The 19,632-nt window shown below is 49.1% G+C and overlaps 1 protein-coding gene across 1 annotated transcript in view; it reads right to left on the bottom strand.

Moving 5' to 3' along the window:
* The window catches only part of LOC115127468 (protein CLEC16A), a gene marked incomplete at its 5' end in the record, with an annotated part of 64,719 nt that extends 45,323 nt beyond the window's left edge, over positions 1-19,396 (bottom strand). The window contains 2 exons of the mRNA XM_065015460.1: positions 13,959-13,964; positions 19,204-19,396. Of these exons, the coding sequence (XP_064871532.1) occupies positions 13,959-13,964; positions 19,204-19,396 (199 nt within the window). The remainder of the gene's footprint in view (positions 1-13,958; positions 13,965-19,203) is intronic.
* Positions 19,397-19,632: the final 236 nt, after the last annotated feature.

Below are 19,632 nucleotides of genomic sequence, written 5' to 3'. Positions count from 1 at the left end.
GGACTCTACTCAGAGACTGATGTGGAGGACTCTACTCAGAGACTGATGTGGAGGACTCTACTCAGAGACTGATGTGGAGGACTCTACTCAGAGACTGATGTGGAGGACTCTACTCAGAGACTGATGTGGAGGACTCTACTCAGAGACTGATGTGGAGGACTCTACTCAGAGACTGATGTGGGAGGACTCTACTCAGAGACTGATGTGAGGACTCTACTCAGAGACTGATGTGGAGGACTCTACTCAGAGACTGATGTGGGAGGACTCTACTCAGAGACTGGGATGTGGAGGACTCTACTCAGAGACTGATGTGGAGGACTCTACTCAAAGAGACTGATGTGGAGGACTCTACTCAGAGACTGATGTGGAGGACTCTACTCTAAAAGAGACTGATGGAGGACTCTACTCAGAGACTGATGAGGACTCTACTCAAACTGAGACTGATGGGAGGACTCTACTCTAAAGAGACTGATGTGGAGGACTCTACTAGACTGATGTGGAGGACTCTACTCAGAGACTGATATGGAGGACTCTACTCAGAGACTGATGTGGAGGACTCTACTCAGAGACTGATGTGGAGGACTCTACTCAGAGACTGATGTGGAGGACTCTACTCTAGAGAGACTGATGATGGAGGACTCTACTCAGAGACTGATGGGAGGACTCTACTCAGGAGACTGATGTGGAGGACTCTACTCAGAGACTGATGTGGAGGACTCTACTCAGAGACTGATGTGGAGGACTCTACTCAGATGAGACTGATGTGGAGGACTCTACTCAGGAGACTGATGGGAGGACTCTGAGACTGATGTGGAGGACTCTACTCAGAGACTGATGTGGAGGACTCTACTCAGAGACTGATGTGGAGGACTCTACTCAGAGACTGATGTGGAGGACTCTACTCAGGAGACTGATGTGGAGGACTCTACTCAGAGACTGATGTGGAGGACTCTACTCAGGAGACTGATGTGGAGGACTCTACTCTGAGACTGATGTGGAGGACTCTACTCTGAGACTGATGATGGAGGACTCTACTCAGAGACTGATGTGGAGGACTCTGAGACTGATGGGAGGACTCTACTCTGACTGATGGAGGACTCTACTCTGAGACTGATGTGGAGGACTCTGCTCTGAGACTGATGTGGAGGACTCTACTCTAGAGACTGATGTGGAGGACTCTACTCTGAGACTGATGTGGAGGACTCTACTCTGAGACTGATGGGAGGACTCTGCTCTGAGACTGATGTGGAGGACTCTACTCTGAGACTGATGTGGAGGACTCTGCTCAGAGACTGATGTGGGAGGACTCTGCTCTGAGACTGATGTGGAGGACTCTACTCTGAGACTGATGTGGAGGACTCTGCTCTGAGACTGATGTGGAGGACTCTGCTCTGAGACTGATGTGGAGGACTCTACTCTGAGACTGATGGGAGGACTCTGCCTGAGACTGATGTGGAGGACTGAGACTGATGTGGAGGACTCTGCTCTGAGACTGATGAGGAGACTGACTGGAGGACTCTACTGAGACTGATGTGGAGGACTCTGCTCTGAGACTGATGTGGGAGGACTCTACTCTGAGACTGATGTGGAGGACTCTACTCTGAGACTGATGTGGAGGACTCTACTCTGAGACTGATGTGGAGGACTCTACTCTGAGACTGATGTGGAGGACTCTACTCTGAGACTGATGTGGAGGACTCTACTCTGAGACTGGGATGTGGAGGACTCTACTCAGAGACTGATGTGGAGGACTCTGCTCATGTGGAGGACTCTACTCAGAGACTGATGTGGAGGACTCTACTCAGAGACTGATGTGGAGGACTCTACTCTGAGACTGATGTGGAGGACTCTACTCTAGAGACTGATGTGAGGACTCTACTCAGAGACTGATGTGGAGGACTCTACTCAGAGACTGATGTGGAGGACTCTACTCAGAGACTGATGTGGAGGACTCTACTCAGAGACTGATGTGGAGGACTCTACTCAGGAGACTGATGTGGAGGACTCTACTCAGGAGACTGATGTGGAGGACTCTACTCAGGAGACTGATGTGGAGGACTCTACTCAGGAGACTGATGTGGAGGACTCTACTCAGGAGACTGATGTGGAGGACTCTACTCTGAGACTGATGTGGAGGACTCTACTCTGAGACTGATGTGGAGGACTCTACTCAGGAGACTGATGTGGAGGACTCTACTCAGGAGACTGATGTGGAGGACTCTACTCAGGAGACTGATGTGGAGGACTCTACTCAGAGACTGATGTATAACCAGAGACTGATGTGGAGGACTCTACTCTGGACTGATATGAGACTGACTGATGTGGGAGGACTCTACTCTGAGACTGATGTGGAGGACTCTACTCTGAGACTGATGTGGAGGACTCTACTCTGAGACTGATGTGGAGGACTCTACTCTGAGACTGATGTGGAGGACTCTACTCTGAGACTGATGTGGAGGACTCTACTCTGAGACTGATGTGGAGGACTCTACTCTGAGACTGATGTGGAGGACTCTACTCAGGAGACTGATGTGGAGGACTCTACTCAGAGACTGATGTGGAGGACTCTACTCAGAGACTGATGTGGAGGACTCTACTCAGAGACTGATGTGGAGGACTCTACTCAGAGACTGATGTGGAGGACTCTACTCAGGAGACTGATGTGGAGGACTCTACTCAGGAGACTGATGTGGAGGACTCTACTCAGGAGACTGATGTGGAGGACTCTACTCAGGAGACTGATGTGGAGGACTCTACTCAGAGACTGATGTGGAGGACTCTACTCAGGAGACTGATGTGGAGGACTCTACTCAGGAGACTGATGTGGAGGACTCTACTCAGGAGACTGATGTGGAGGACTCTACTCAGGAGACTGATGTGGAGGACTCTACTCAGGAGACTGATGTGGAGGACTCTACTCTGAGACTGATGTGGAGGACTCTACTCTAAAGAGAGACTGATGTGGAGGACTCTACTCTGAGACTGATGTGGAGGACTCTACTCTGAGACTGATGTGGAGGACTCTACTCTGAGACTGATGTGGAGGACTCTACTCTGAGACTGATGTGGAGGACTCTACTCTGAGACTGATGTGGAGGACTCTACTCTGAGACTGATGTGGAGGACTCTACTCTGAGACTGATGTGGAGGACTCTACTCAGAGACTGATGTGGAGGACTCTACTCAGAGACTGATGTGGAGGACTCTACTCAGAGACTGATGTGGAGGACTCTACTCAGAGACTGATGTGGAGGACTCTACTCAGAGACTGATGTGGAGGACTCTACTCAGAGACTGATGTGGAGGACTCTACTCAGAGACTGATGTGGAGGACTCTACTCTGAGACTGATGTGGAGGACTCTACTCAGAGACTGATGTGGAGGACTCTACTCAGAGACTGATGTGGAGGACTCTACTCAGAGACTGATATGGAGGACTCTACTCTGAGACTGATGTGGAGGACTCTACTCTGAGACTGATGTGGAGGACTCTACTCTGGAGACTGATGTGGAGGACTCTACTCTGAGACTGATATGGAGGACTCTACTCTAAAGAGAGACTGATGTGGAGGACTCTACTCAGAGACTGATATGGAGGACTCTACTCAGAGACTGATATGGAGGACTCTACTCTAAAGAGAGACTGATAGGGAGGACTCTACTCAGAGACTGATATGGAGGACTCTACTCAGAGACTGATGTGGAGGACTCTACTCAGAGACTGATGTGGAGGACTCTACTCTAAAGAGAGACTGATGTGGAGGACTCTACTCTAAAGAGAGACTGATGTGGAGGACTCTACTCTAAAGAGAGACTGATGTGGAGGACTCTACTCTAAAGAGAGACTGATGTGGAGGACTCTACTCTAAAGAGAGACTGATGTGGAGGACTCTACTCTAAAGAGAGACTGATGTGGAGGACTCTACTCTAAAGAGACTGATGTGGAGGACTCTACTCTAAAGAGACTGATGTGGAGGACTCTACTCTAAAGAGACTGATGTGGAGGACTCTACTCTAAAGAGACTGATATGGAGGACTCTACTCTAAAGAGACTGATATGGAGGACTCTACTCTAAAGAGACTGATATGGAGGACTACTCTAAAGAGACTGATATGGAGGACTCTACTCTAAAGAGACTGATATGGAGGACTCTACTCTAAAGAGACTGATATGGAGGACTCTACTCAGAGACTGATGTGGAGGACTCTACTCAGAGACTGATGTGGAGGACTCTACTCAGAGACTGATGTGGAGGACTCTACTCAGAGACTGATGTGGAGGACTCTACTCAGAGACTGATGTGGAGGACTCTACTCAGAGACTGATGTGGAGGACTCTACTCAGAGACTGATGTGGAGGACTCTACTCAGAGACTGATGTGGAGGACTCTACTCAGAGACTGATGTGGAGGACTCTACTCAGAGACTGATGTGGAGGACTCTACTCAGAGACTGATGTGGAGGACTCTACTCAGAGACTGATGTGGAGGACTCTACTCTGAGACTGATATGGAGGACTCTACTCTGAGACTGATATGGAGGACTCTACTCTAAAGAGAGACTGATAGGGAGGACTCTACTCAGAGACTGATATGGAGGACTCTACTCAGAGACTGATGTGGAGGACTCTACTCAGAGACTGATGTGGAGGACTCTACTCTAAAGAGAGACTGATGTGGAGGACTCTACTCTAAAGAGAGACTGATGTGGAGGACTCTACTCTAAAGAGAGACTGATGTGGAGGACTCTACTCTAAAGAGAGACTGATGTGGAGGACTCTACTCTAAAGAGAGACTGATGTGGAGGACTCTACTCTAAAGAGACTGATGTGGAGGACTCTACTCTAAAGAGACTGATATGGAGGACTCTACTCTAAAGAGACTGATATGGAGGACTCTACTCTAAAGAGACTGATATGGAGGACTACTCTAAAGAGACTGATATGGAGGACTCTACTCTAAAGAGACTGATATGGAGGACTCTACTCTAAAGAGACTGATATGGAGGACTCTACTCTAAAGAGACTGATGTGGAGGACTCTACTCAGAGACTGATGTGGAGGACTCTACTCAGAGACTGATGTGGAGGACTCTACTCAGAGACTGATGTGGAGGACTCTACTCAGAGACTGATGTGGAGGACTCTACTCAGAGACTGATGTGGAGGACTCTACTCAGAGACTGATGTGGAGGACTCTACTCAGAGACTGATGTGGAGGACTCTACTCAGAGACTGATGTGGAGGACTCTACTCAGAGACTGATGTGGAGGACTCTACTCAGAGACTGATGTGGAGGACTCTACTCAGAGACTGATGTGGAGGACTCTACTCAGAGACTGATGTGGAGGACTCTACTCAGAGACTGATGTGGAGGACTCTTCTCAGAGACTGATGTGGAGGACTCTACTCAGAGACTGATGTGGAGGACTCTACTCAGAGACTGATGTGGAGGACTCTACTCAGAGACTGATGTGGAGGACTCTACTCTAAAGAGAGACTGATGTGGAGGACTCTACTCTAAAGAGAGACTGATGTGGAGGACTCTACTCTAAAGAGACTGATGTGGAGGACTCTACTCTAAAGAGACTGATGTGGAGGACTCTACTCTAAAGAGACTGATATGGAGGACTCTACTCTAAAGAGACTGATATGGAGGACTCTACTCTAAAGAGACTGATATGGAGGACTCTACTCTAAAGAGACTGATATGGAGGACTCTACTCAGAGACTGATGTGGAGGACTACTCTAAAGAGACTGATATGGAGGACTCTACTCTAAAGAGACTGATATGGAGGACTCTACTCTAAAGAGACTGATATGGAGGACTCTACTCTAAAGAGACTGATATGGAGGACTCTACTCTAAAGAGACTGATATGGAGGACTCTACTCTAAAGAGACTGATATGGAGGACTCTACTCTAAAGAGACTGATATGGAGGACTCTACTCTAAAGAGACTGATATGGAGGACTCTACTCTAAAGAGACTGATATGGAGGACTACTCTAAAGAGACTGATATGGAGGACTCTACTCTAAAGAGACTGATGTGGAGGACTCTACTCAGAGACTGATGTGGAGGACTCTACTCAGAGACTGATGTGGAGGACTCTACTCAGAGACTGATGTGGAGGACTCTACTCAGAGACTGATGTGGAGGACTCTACTCAGAGACTGATGTGGAGGACTCTACTCAGAGACTGATGTGGAGGACTCTACTCAGAGACTGATGTGGAGGACTCTACTCAGAGACTGATGTGGAGGACTCTACTCAGAGACTGATGTGGAGGACTCTACTCAGAGACTGATGTGGAGGACTCTACTCAGAGACTGATGTGGAGGACTCTACTCAGAGACTGATGTGGAGGACTCTACTCAGAGACTGATGTGGAGGACTCTACTCAGAGACTGATGTGGAGGACTCTACTCAGAGACTGATGTGGAGGACTCTACTCAGAGACTGATGTGGAGGACTCTACTCAGAGACTGATGTGGAGGACTCTACTCAGAGACTGATGTGGAGGACTCTACTCAGAGACTGATGTGGAGGACTCTACTCAGAGACTGATGTGGAGGACTCTACTCAGGAGACTGATGTGGAGGACTCTACTCAGAGACTGATGTGGAGGACTCTACTCAGGGAGACTGATGTGGAGGACTCTACTCAGAGACTGATGTGGAGGACTCTACTCAGGAGACTGATGTGGAGGACTCTACTCAGAGACTGATGTGGAGGACTCTACTCAGGAGACTGATGTGGAGGACACTACTCAGAGACTGATGTGGAGGACACTACTCAGGAGACTGATGTGGAGGACTCTGCTCAGGAGACTGATGTGGGAGGACTCTACTCAGGAGACTGATGTGGAGGACTCTACTCAGAGACTGATGTGGAGGACTCTACTCTGAGACTGATGTGAGGACTCTACTCTGAGACTGATGTGGAGGACTCTGCTCTGAGACTGATGTGGAGACTCTGCTCTGAGACTGATGTGGAGGACTCTGCTCTGAGACTGATGTGGAGGACTCTGCTCTGAGACTGATGGAGGACTCTGCTCTGAGACTGATGTGAGGACTCTGCTCTGAGACTGATGTGGAGGACTCTGCTCTGAGACTGATGTGGAGACTCTGCTCTGAGACTGATGTGGAGGACTCTGCTCTGAGACTGATGTGGAGGACTCTGCTCTGAGACTGATGTGGAGGACTCTGCTCTGAGACTGATGTGGAGGACTCTGCTCTGAGACTGATGTGGAGGACTCTGCTCTGAGACTGATGTGGAGGACTCTGCTCTGAGACTGATGTGGAGGACTCTGCTCTGAGACTGATGTGGAGGACTCTGCTCTGAGACTGATGTGGAGGACTCTGCTCTGAGACTGATGTGGAGGACTCTGCTCTGAGACTGATGTGGAGGACTCTGCTCTGAGACTGATGTGGAGGACTCTACTCTAAAGAGACTGATGTGGAGGACTCTACTCTAAAGAGACTGATGTGGAGGACTCTACTCTAAAGAGACTGATGTGGAGGACTCTACTCAGAGACTGATGTGGAGGACTCTACTCAGAGACTGATGTGGAGGACTCTACTCAGAGACTGATGTGAGACTGAGGACTCTACTCAGAGACTGATGTGGAGGACTCTACTCAGAGACTGATGTGGAGGACTCTACTCAGAGACTGATGTGGAGGACTCTACTCAGAGACTGATGTGGAGGACTCTACTCAGAGACTGATGTGGAGGACTCTACTCAGAGACTGATGTGGAGGACTCTACTCAGAGACTGATGTGGAGGACTCTTCTCAGAGACTGATGTGAGGACTCTACTCAGAGACTGATGTGGAGGACTCTACTCAGAGACTGGGATGTGGAGGACTCTACTCAGAGACTGATGTGGAGGACTCTTCTCAGAGACTGATGTGGAGGACTCTACTCAGAGACTGATGGGAGGACTCTACTCAGAGACTGATGTGGAGGACTCTACTCAGAGACTGATGTGGAGGACTCTACTCAGAGACTGATGTGGAGGACTCTACTCAGAGACTGATGTGGAGGACTCTACTCAGAGACTGATGTGGAGGACTCTACTCAGAGACTGATGTGGAGGACTCTACTCAGAGACTGATGTGGAGGACTCTACTCAGAGACTGATGTGGAGGACTCTACTCAGAGACTGATGTGGAGGACTCTACTCAGAGACTGATGTGGAGGACTCTACCAGAGACTGATGTGGAGGACTCTACTCAGAGACTGATGGGAGGACTCTACTCAGAGACTGATGTGGAGGACTCTACTCAGAGACTGATGTGGAGGACTCTACTCAGAGACTGATGTGGAGGACTCTACTCAGAGACTGACTGAGACTGATGGAGGACTCTACTCAGGAGACTGATGTGGAGGACTCTACTCAGGAGACTGATGTGGAGGACTCTACTCAGGAGACTGATGTGGAGGACTCTACTCAGGAGACTGATGTGGAGGACTCTACTCAGGAGACTGATGTGGAGGACACTACTCAGGAGACTGATGTGGAGGACACTACTCAGAGACTGATGTGGAGGACTCTACTCAGGAGACTGATGTGGAGGACTCTACTCAGAGACTGATGTGGAGGACTCTACTCAGGAGACTGATGTGGGAGGACTCTACTCTGAGACTGATGTGGAGGACTCTACTCTGAGACTGAGACTGAGACTGATGGGAGGACTCTGCTCTGAGACTGATGTGGAGGACTCTGCTCTGAGACTGATGTGGAGGACTCTGCTCTGAGACTGATGTGGAGGACTCTGCTCTGAGACTGATGTGGAGGACTCTGCTCTGAGACTGATGTGGAGGACTCTGCTCTGAGACTGATGTGGAGGACTCTGCTCTGAGACTGATGTGGAGGACTCTGCTCTGAGACTGATGGGAGGACTCTGCTCTGAGACTGATGTGGAGGACTCTGCTCTGGAGACTGATGGGAGGACTCTGCTCTGAGACTGATGTGGAGACTCTGCTCTGAGACTGGGATGTGGAGGACTCTGCTCTGAGACTGATGTGGAGGACTCTGCTCTGAGACTGATGTGGAGGACTCTGCTCTGAGACTGATGGGAGGACTCTGCTCTGAGACTGATGTGGAGGACTCTGCTCTGGAGACTGATGGAGGACTCTACTCTGAGACTGATGTGGAGGACTCTACTCTAAAGAGACTGATATGGAGGACTCTACTCTAAAGAGACTGATGTGGAGGACTCTACTCTAAAGAGACTGATGTGGAGAGGACTCTACTCAGAGACTGATGTGGAGGACTCTACTCAGAGACTGATGTGGAGGACTCTACTCAGAGACTGGATGTGGAGGACTCTACTCAGAGACTGATGTGGAGGACTCTACTCAGAGACTGATGTGGAGGACTCTACTCAGAGACTGATGTGGAGGACTCTACTCAGAGACTGATGTGGAGGACTCTACTCAGAGACTGATGTGGAGGACTCTACTCAGAGACTGATGTGGAGGACTCTACTCAGAGACTGATGTGGAGGACTCTACTCAGAGACTGATGTGGAGGACTCTACTCAGAGACTGATGGAGGACTCTACTCAGAGACTGATGTGGAGACTCTTCTCAGAGACTGATGGGAGGACTCTACTCAGAGACTGATGTGGAGGACTCTACTCAGAGACTGATGTGGAGGACTCTACTCAGAGACTGATGTGGAGGACTCTACTCTAAAGAGAGACTGATGTGGAGGACTCTACTCTAAAGAGAGACTGATGTGGAGGACTCTACTCTAAAGAGAGACTGATGTGGAGGACTCTACTCTAAAGAGACTGATGTGGAGGACTCTACTCTAAAGAGACTGATATGGAGGACTCTACTCTAAAGAGACTGATATGGAGGACTCTACTCTAAAGAGACTGATATGGAGGACTCTACTCTAAAGAGACTGATATGGAGGACTCTACTCAGAGACTGATGTGGAGGACTACTCTAAAGAGACTGATATGGAGGACTCTACTCTAAAGAGACTGATATGGAGGACTCTACTCTAAAGAGACTGATGTGGAGGACTCTACTCTAAAGAGACTGATGTGGAGGACTCTACTCAGAGACTGATGTGGAGGACTCTACTCAGAGACTGATGTGGAGGACTCTACTCAGAGACTGATGTGGAGGACTCTACTCAGAGACTGATGTGGAGGACTCTACTCAGAGACTGATGTGGAGGACTCTACTCAGAGACTGATGTGGAGGACTCTACTCAGAGACTGATGTGGAGGACTCTACTCAGGAGACTGATGTGGAGGACTCTACTCTGGAGACTGATGTGGAGGACTCTACTCTGAGACTGATATGGAGGACTCTACTCTGAGACTGATATGGAGGACTCTACTCTAAAGAGAGACTGATAGGGAGGACTCTACTCAGAGACTGATATGGAGGACTCTACTCAGAGACTGATGTGGAGGACTCTACTCAGAGACTGATGTGGAGGACTCTACTCTAAAGAGAGACTGATGTGGAGGACTCTACTCTAAAGAGAGACTGATGTGGAGGACTCTACTCTAAAGAGAGACTGATGTGGAGGACTCTACTCTAAAGAGAGACTGATGTGGAGGACTCTACTCTAAAGAGACTGATGTGGAGGACTCTACTCTAAAGAGACTGATATGGAGGACTCTACTCTAAAGAGACTGATATGGAGGACTCTACTCTAAAGAGACTGATATGGAGGACTCTACTCTAAAGAGACTGATATGGAGGACTCTACTCTAAAGAGACTGATGTGGAGGACTCTACTCTAAAGAGACTGATGTGGAGGACTCTACTCTAAAGAGACTGATGTGGAGGACTCTACTCTAAAGAGACTGATGGGAGGACTCTACTCAGAGACTGATGTGGAGGACTCTACTCAGAGACTGATGTGGAGGACTCTACTCAGAGACTGATGTGGAGGACTCTACTCAGAGACTGATGTGGAGGACTCTACTCAGAGACTGATGTGGAGGACTCTACTCAGAGACTGATGTGGAGGACTCTACTCAGAGACTGATGTGGAGGACTCTACTCAGAGACTGATGTGGAGGACTCTACTCAGAGACTGATGTGGAGGACTCTACTCAGAGACTGATGTGGAGGACTCTACAGAGACTGATGTGGAGGACTCTACTCAGAGACTGATGTGGAGGACTCTACTCAGAGACTGATGTGGAGGACTCTACTCAGAGACTGATGTGGAGGACTCTACTCAGAGACTGATGTGGAGGACTCTACTCAGAGACTGATGTGAGGACTCTACTCAGAGACTGATGTGGAGGACTCTACTCAGGAGACTGATGTGGAGGACTCTACTCAGGAGACTGATGTGGAGGACTCTACTCAGGAGACTGATGTGGAGGACTCTACTCAGGAGACTGATGTGGAGGACTCTACTCAGGAGACTGATGTGGAGGACTCTACTCAGGAGACTGATGTGGAGGACTCTACTCAGGAGACTGATGTGGAGGACTCTACTCAGGAGACTGATGTGGAGGACTCTACTCTGAGACTGATGTGGAGGACTCTACTCTAAAGAGAGACTGATGTGGAGGACTCTACTCAGGAGACTGATGTGGAGGACTCTACTCAGGAGACTGATGTGGAGGACACTACTCAGGAGACTGATGTGGAGGACACTACTCAGGAGACTGATGTGGAGGACTCTACTCAGGAGACTGATGTGGAGGACTCTACTCAGGAGACTGATGTGGAGGACTCTACTCTGAGACTGATGTGGAGGACTCTACTCTGAGACTGATGTGGAGGACTCTACTCTGAGACTGATGTGGAGGACTCTACTCTGAGACTGATGTGGAGGACTCTGCTCTGAGACTGATGTGGAGGACTCTGCTCTGAGACTGATGTGGAGGACTCTGCTCTGAGACTGATGTGGAGGACTCTGCTCTGAGACTGATGTGGAGGACTCTGCTCTGAGACTGATGTGGAGGACTCTGCTCTGAGACTGATGTGGAGACTCTGCTCTGAGACTGATGTGGAGGACTCTGCTCTGAGACTGATGTGGAGGACTCTGCTCTGAGACTGATGTGGAGGACTCTGCTCTGAGACTGATGTGGAGGACTCTGCTCTGAGACTGATGTGGAGGACTCTGCTCTGAGACTGATGTGGAGGACTCTGCTCTGAGACTGATGTGGAGGACTCTGCTCTGAGACTGATGTGGAGGACTCTGCTCTGAGACTGATGTGGAGGACTCTGCTCTGAGACTGATGTGAGGACTCTGCTCTGAGACTGATGTGGAGACTCTGCTCTGAGACTGATGTGGAGGACTCTGCTCTGAGACTGATGTGGAGGACTCTGCTCTGAGACTGATGTGGAGGACTCTGCTCTGAGACTGATGTGGAGGACTCTGCTCTGAGACTGATGTGAGGACTCTGCTCTGAGACTGATGTGGAGGACTCTGCTCTGAGACTGATGTGGAGGACTCTGCTCTGAGACTGATGTGGAGGACTCTGCTCTGAGACTGATGTGGAGGACTCTGCTCTGAGACTGATGTGGAGGACTCTGCTCTGAGACTGATGTGGAGGACTCTGCTCTGAGACTGATGTGGAGGACTCTGCTCTGAGACTGATGTGGAGGACTCTGCTCTGAGACTGATGTGGAGGACTCTGCTCTGAGACTGATGTGGAGGACTCTACTCTGAGACTGATGTGGAGGACTCTACTCTGAGACTGATGTGGAGGACTCTACTCTGAGACTGATGTGGAGGACTCTACTCTGAGACTGATGTGGAGGACTCTACTCTGAGACTGATGTGGAGGACTCTACTCAGAGACTGATGTGGAGGACTCTACTCAGAGACTGATGTGGAGGACTCTACTCTGAGACTGATATGGAGGACTCTACTCTGAGACTGATATGGAGGACTCTACTCTGAGACTGATATGGAGGACTCTACTCTAAAGAGACTGATGTGGAGGACTCTACTCTGGAGACTGATATGAAGGACTCTACTCTACTCTGAGACTGATATGGAGGACTCTACTCTAAGACTGATATGGAGGACTCTACTCTAAAGAGAGACTGATATGGAGGACTCTACTCTGAGACTGATATGGAGGACTCTACTCTGAGACTGATATGGAGGACTCTACTCTGAGACTGATATGGAGGACTCTACTCTGAGACTGATATGGAGGACTCTACTCTGAGACTGATATGGAGGACTCTACTCTGAGACTGATATGGAGGACTCTACTCTGAGACTGATATGGAGGACTCTACTCTAAAGAGACTGATATGGAGGACTCTACTCTAAAGAGACTGATATGGAGGACTCTACTCTAAAGAGACTGATATGGAGGACTCTACTCTAAAGAGACTGATATGGAGGACTCTACTCTAAAGAGACTGATATGGAGGACTCTACTCTAAAGAGACTGATATGGAGGACTCTACTCTAAAGAGAGACTGATATGGAGGACTCTACTCTAAAGAGAGACTGATATGGAGGACTCTACTCTGAGACTGATATGGAGGACTCTACTCAGACTGATATGGAGGACTCTACTCTGAGACTGATGTGGAGGACTCTACTCTGAGACTGATGTGGAGGACTACCAACTCTGGTTTCTGACAATGGGTCATCACGGTAGGCCAAACTCCAGTCCTCCAAACTCCAGTCCTTACGAAGAAGACATGCTTCATCGTAACATTCTGAATACTCATTGTTGTACGGAGTTGTTCAGTTGTTCAAAACAATTCAGGAATGTTTCACCTCTTAGAAAATGTGTATTATAACTGGATATCAGTATTATAACAGTTGACTTGAAACGATGGGTTTGAATTACACAGAAACCAACAAAAAGCAGGCAGGTCAGTTTACACATTTAAATGATAAGCCCAAGTCAATAATATAATTAATAACATTAATGATTACTATATATTACACACACACACATTCAGTGAGGTGCATTTATTAATCAGACTTACATGAGACTGGAGTTAGGCCCACGGGAGGTAAGAGTGAGAGGAGGAAGAGGAGATGGGGAGAGGAGGAAGAGAAGGAAGAGGAGAGAAAGAGGAGGAGAGAGGGGAGAGGGAGGAGAGGAGGAAGAGGAGAGAGAAGGAAGAGGAGGGAGAGAGAGAGAGGGGGAGAGAAGAGGAGGAAGAGGAGAGGGGAAGAGGAGGGAGAGAGGGAGGAAGAGGAGGGAGAGGAGAGAGAGGAGAAAGAGGAAGAGGAGAGAAGAGGAGGGAAAGGAGAGAGAGGAAGAGGAGAGAAGAGGATAGAGAGAAGGAAGAGGAGGGAGAGAGAGGAGGAAGAGGGAGGGAAGGGAGAGGGGGGTGGTGAGAGGGAGGAAAGGGGAGAGAGCATACACAAGGTTAACGGTAGTCAGGTAGCTGTGTAGTGTCTAACAGACTCCTGGGTAGTCAAGGTAGCTGTGTAGTGTCTAACAGACTCCTGGGTAGTCAGGTAGCTGTGTAGTGTCTAACAGACTCCTGGGTAGTCAGGTAGCTGTGTAGTGTCTAACAGACTCCTGGGTAGTCAGGTAGCTGTGTAGCGTCTAACAGACTCCTGGGTAATCAGGTAGCTGTGTAGTGTCTAACAGACTCCTGGCTAGTCAGGTAGCTGTGTAGTGTCTAACAGACTCCTGGGTAGTCAGGTAGCTGTGTAGTGTCTAACAGAACTAAACAGCAGGGCTCCTGGGTAGTCAGGTAGCTGTGTAGTGTCTAACAGACTCCTGGGTAGTCAGGTAGCTGTGTAGTGTCTAACAGACTCCTGGGTAGTCAGGTAGCTGTGTAGTGTCTAACAGGCTCCTGGGTAGTCAGGTAGCTGTGTAGTGTCTAACAGACTCCTGGGTAGTCAGGTAGCTGTGTAGTGTCTAACAGACTCCTGGGTAGTCAGGTAGCTGTGTAGTGTCTAACAGACTCCTGGGTAGTCAGGTAGCTGTGTAGTGTCTAACAGACTCCTGGGTAGTCAGGTAGCTGTGTAGCGTCTAACAGACTCCTGGGTAGTCAGGTAGCTGTGTAGTGTCTAACAGACTCCTGGGTAGTCAGGTAGCTGTGTAGTGTCTAACAGACTCCTGGGTAGTCAGGTAGCTGTGTAGTGGCTAAACAGACTCCTGGGTAGTCAGGTAGCTGTGTAGTGTCTAACAGAACTAAACAGCAGGACCTCATATAACCCACACAGCTACATACAACCCACACAGTTACACAACCCACACAGCTACATATAACCCACACAGCTACACAACCCACAAAGCTACATATAACCCACACAGCTACATATAACCCACACAGCTACATATAACCCACACAGCTACATATAACCCACACAGCTACACAACTACACAACCCACACAGCTACACAACCCACACAGCTACACAACCCACACAGCTACACAACCCACACAGCTACATATAACCCACACAGCTACACAACCCACACAGCTACACAACCCACACAGTTACACAACCCACACAGCTACACAACCCACACAGCTACATATAACCCACACAGCAACATATAACCCACACAGCTACATATAACCCACACAGCTACACAACCCACACAGCTACACAACCCACACAGCTACACAACCCACACAGCTACACAACCCACACAGCTACACAACCCACACAGCTACACAACCCACACAGCTACACAACCCACACAGCTACATAACCCACACAGCTACATATAACCCACACAGCTACATATAACCCACACAGCTACATAACCCACACAGCTACATATAACCCACACAGCTACACAACCCACACAGCTACACAACCCACACAGCTACATATAACCCACACAGCTACACAACCCACACAGCTACATATAACCCACACAGCTACACAACCCACACAGCAACACAACCCACACAGCTACATAACCCACACAGCTACACAACCCACACAGCTACATATAACCCACACAGCTACACAACCCACACAGCTACATATAACCCACACAGCTACACAACCCACACAGCTACACAACCCACACAGCTACACAACCCACACAGCTACACAACCCACACAGCTACACAACCCACACAGCTACACAACCCACACAGCTACACATAATAACCCACACAGCTACATATAACCCACACAGCTACATATAACCCACACAGCTACATATAACCCACACAGCTACACAACCCACACAGCTACAACCCACACAGCTACATATAACCCACACAGCTACACAACCCACACAGCTACACATACCCACACAGCTACATATAACCCACACAGCTACACAACCCACACAGCTACACCCCACACAGCTACATATAACCCACACAGCTACACAACCACACAGCAACACAACCCACACAGCTACATAACCCACACAGCTACACAACCCACACAGCTACACAACCCACACAGCTACACAACCCACACAGCTACACAACCCACACTACACTACATAGCTACACCCCACACAGCTACACAACCCACACAGCTACACAACCCACACAGCTACACAACCCACACAGCTACACAACCCACACAGCTACACAACCCACACAGCTACACAACCCACACAGCTACATATAACCCACACAGCTACACAACCCACACAGCTACATATAACCCACACAGCTACACAACCCACACAGCTACATAAACCCACACAGCTACACAACCCACACAGCTACACAACCCACACAGCTACACAACCCACACAGCTACATATAACCCACACAGCTACACAACCACACAGCAGCCCACACAGCTACATAGCTAACCCACACAGCTACACAACCCACACAGCTACATATAACCCACACAGCTACATATAACCCACACAGCTACACATAAACCCACACAGCTACACAACCCACACAGCTACATATAACCCACACAGCTACATAACCCACACAGCTACATATAACCCACACAGCTACACAACCCACACAGCTACACATAACCCACACAGCTACATATAACCCACACAGCTACACAACCCACACAGCTACATAAACCCACACAGCTACATAAACCCACACAGCTACATATAACCCACACAGCTACACAACCCACACAGCTACACAACCCACACAGCTACATAACCCACACAGCTACATATAACCCACACAGCTACACAAACCCACACAGCTACACAACCCACACAGCTACATATAACCCACACAGCTACACAGCTACACAACCCACACAGCTACATAACCCACACAGCTAACCCACACAGCTACATATAACCCACACAGCTACATATACCCACACAGCTACACCCACACAGCTACATATAACCCACACAGCTACACAAACCCACACAGCTACATATAACCCACACAGCTACATATAACCCACACAGCTACACATAACCCACAGCTACATATAACCCACACAGCTACATATAACCCACACAGCTACACAACCCACACAGCTACACAACCCACACAGCTACACAACCCACACAGCTACATATAACCCACACAGCTACACATAACCCACACAGCTACATATAACCCACACAGCTACACAACCCACACAGCTACACAACCCACACAGCTACATATAACCCACACACTACACAACCCACACAGCTACACATAACCCACACAGCTACACATAACCCACACAGCTACATATAACCCACACAGCTACATATAACCCACACAGCTACACAACCCACACAGCTACATATAACCCACACAGCTACATATAACCCACACAGCTACACAACCCACAGCTACACAACCCACACAGCTACACATAACCCACACAGCTACATATAACCCACACAGCTACATATAACAACCCACACAGCTACATATAACCCACACAGCTACACAACCCACACAGCTACATAACCCACACAGCTACATATAACCCACACAGCTACATATAACCCACACAGCTACATATAACCCACACAGCTACATATAACCCACACAGCTACATATAACCCACACAGTTACACAACCCACACAGCTACACAACCCACACAGCTACATATAACCCACAGCTACACAACCCACACAGCTACATATAACCCACACAGCTACACAACCCACACAGCTACACAACCCACACAGCTACACAACCCACACAGCTACACAACCCACACAGCTACACAAACCCACACAGCTACATATAACCCACACAGCTACATATAACCCACACAGCTACACAACCCACACAGCTACACATAACCCACACAGCTACATATAACCCCACACAGCTACATATAACCCACACAGCTACACAACCCACACATCTACACAACCCACACAGCTACATATAACCCACACAGCTACATATAACCCACACAGTTACACAACCCACACAGCTACACAACCCACACAGCTACATATAACCCACACAGCTACATATAACCCACACAGCTACATATAACCCACACAGTTACACAACCCACACAGCTACATATAACCCACACACAGCTACATATAACCCACACAGCTACATATAACCCACACAGCTACACAACCCACACAGCCCACAACACAGCTACACAACCCACACAGCTACATATAACCCACACAGCTACACAACCCACACAGCTATAACCCACACAGCTACACCCACACAGCTACATATAACCCCACACAGCTACATAACCCACACAGCTACACACAGCTACACAACCCACACAGCTACACATACCCACACAGCTACACAACCCACACAGCTACACAACCCACACAGCTACACAACCCACACAGCTACATATAACCCACACAGCTACATATAACCCACACAGCTACATACAACCCACCACACAGCTACACAACCCACACAGCTACATATAACCCACACAGCTACACATAAACCACACAGCTACATATAAACCACACAGCTACATATAACCCACACAGCTACACAACCCACACAGCTACATATAACCCACACAGCTACACAACCCACACAGCTACACAACCCACACAGCTACACAACCCACACAGCTTCTCAACCCACACAGCTACACAACCCACACAGTTACATATAACCCACACAGCTACACAACCCACAAAGCTACACAACCCACACTGTTCAGTTAACAGTTAGATACACACTCTGGTTAAATGTGACAGACAGACAGACAGACAGACAGGGCCCCGAGCACCAAGGGCCCCAGGCACCCAGGGCCCCGAGCACCCAGGGGTTTCAGCCCCTAGTAGCGCTGTGTGTGTGTGTGTGTGTGTGTGTGTGTGTGCGTGTGTGTGTGTGTGAGACTCACCCTTGTAGACGTTCAGTGTGATGGTTCTGACTGCGATACGGACCATGCTCTCTGGGTGGTTGAAGAACTTAATGGCCTCGGTGTACAGGGCAAAATCATTAGTGTGCTGTGTGTTGGGAGACAGAGAGGGGGCGCCAGTGAGCTCAGTACCGCACCACTGTTGGGCACAGAGAGACCACACTACCAGAGATCCCTAGCCCCTTACCCCTAGGGGACTAGGCCCTTAACCCCTACTACCAAGGGGACTAGGCCCTTACCCCCTAGGGGACTAGGCCCTTACCCCCTACTACCAAGGGGACTAGGCCCTTACCCGTTACCTCCTAGGGGACTAGGCCCTTACCCTCTACCTCCTAGGGGACTAGGCCCTTACCCGTTACCTCCTAGGGGACTAGGCCCTTACCCGTTACCTCCTAGGGGACTAGGCCCTTA

This window comes from Oncorhynchus nerka, unplaced genomic scaffold (assembly GCF_034236695.1).
Source record: "Oncorhynchus nerka isolate Pitt River unplaced genomic scaffold, Oner_Uvic_2.0 unplaced_scaffold_1424, whole genome shotgun sequence".
In the NCBI taxonomy this organism is placed as follows: Eukaryota; Metazoa; Chordata; class Actinopteri; order Salmoniformes; family Salmonidae; genus Oncorhynchus; species Oncorhynchus nerka.
Note: the sequence above shows the minus strand (reverse complement) of the source record. Positions and strands in the feature narration are given on the sequence as shown.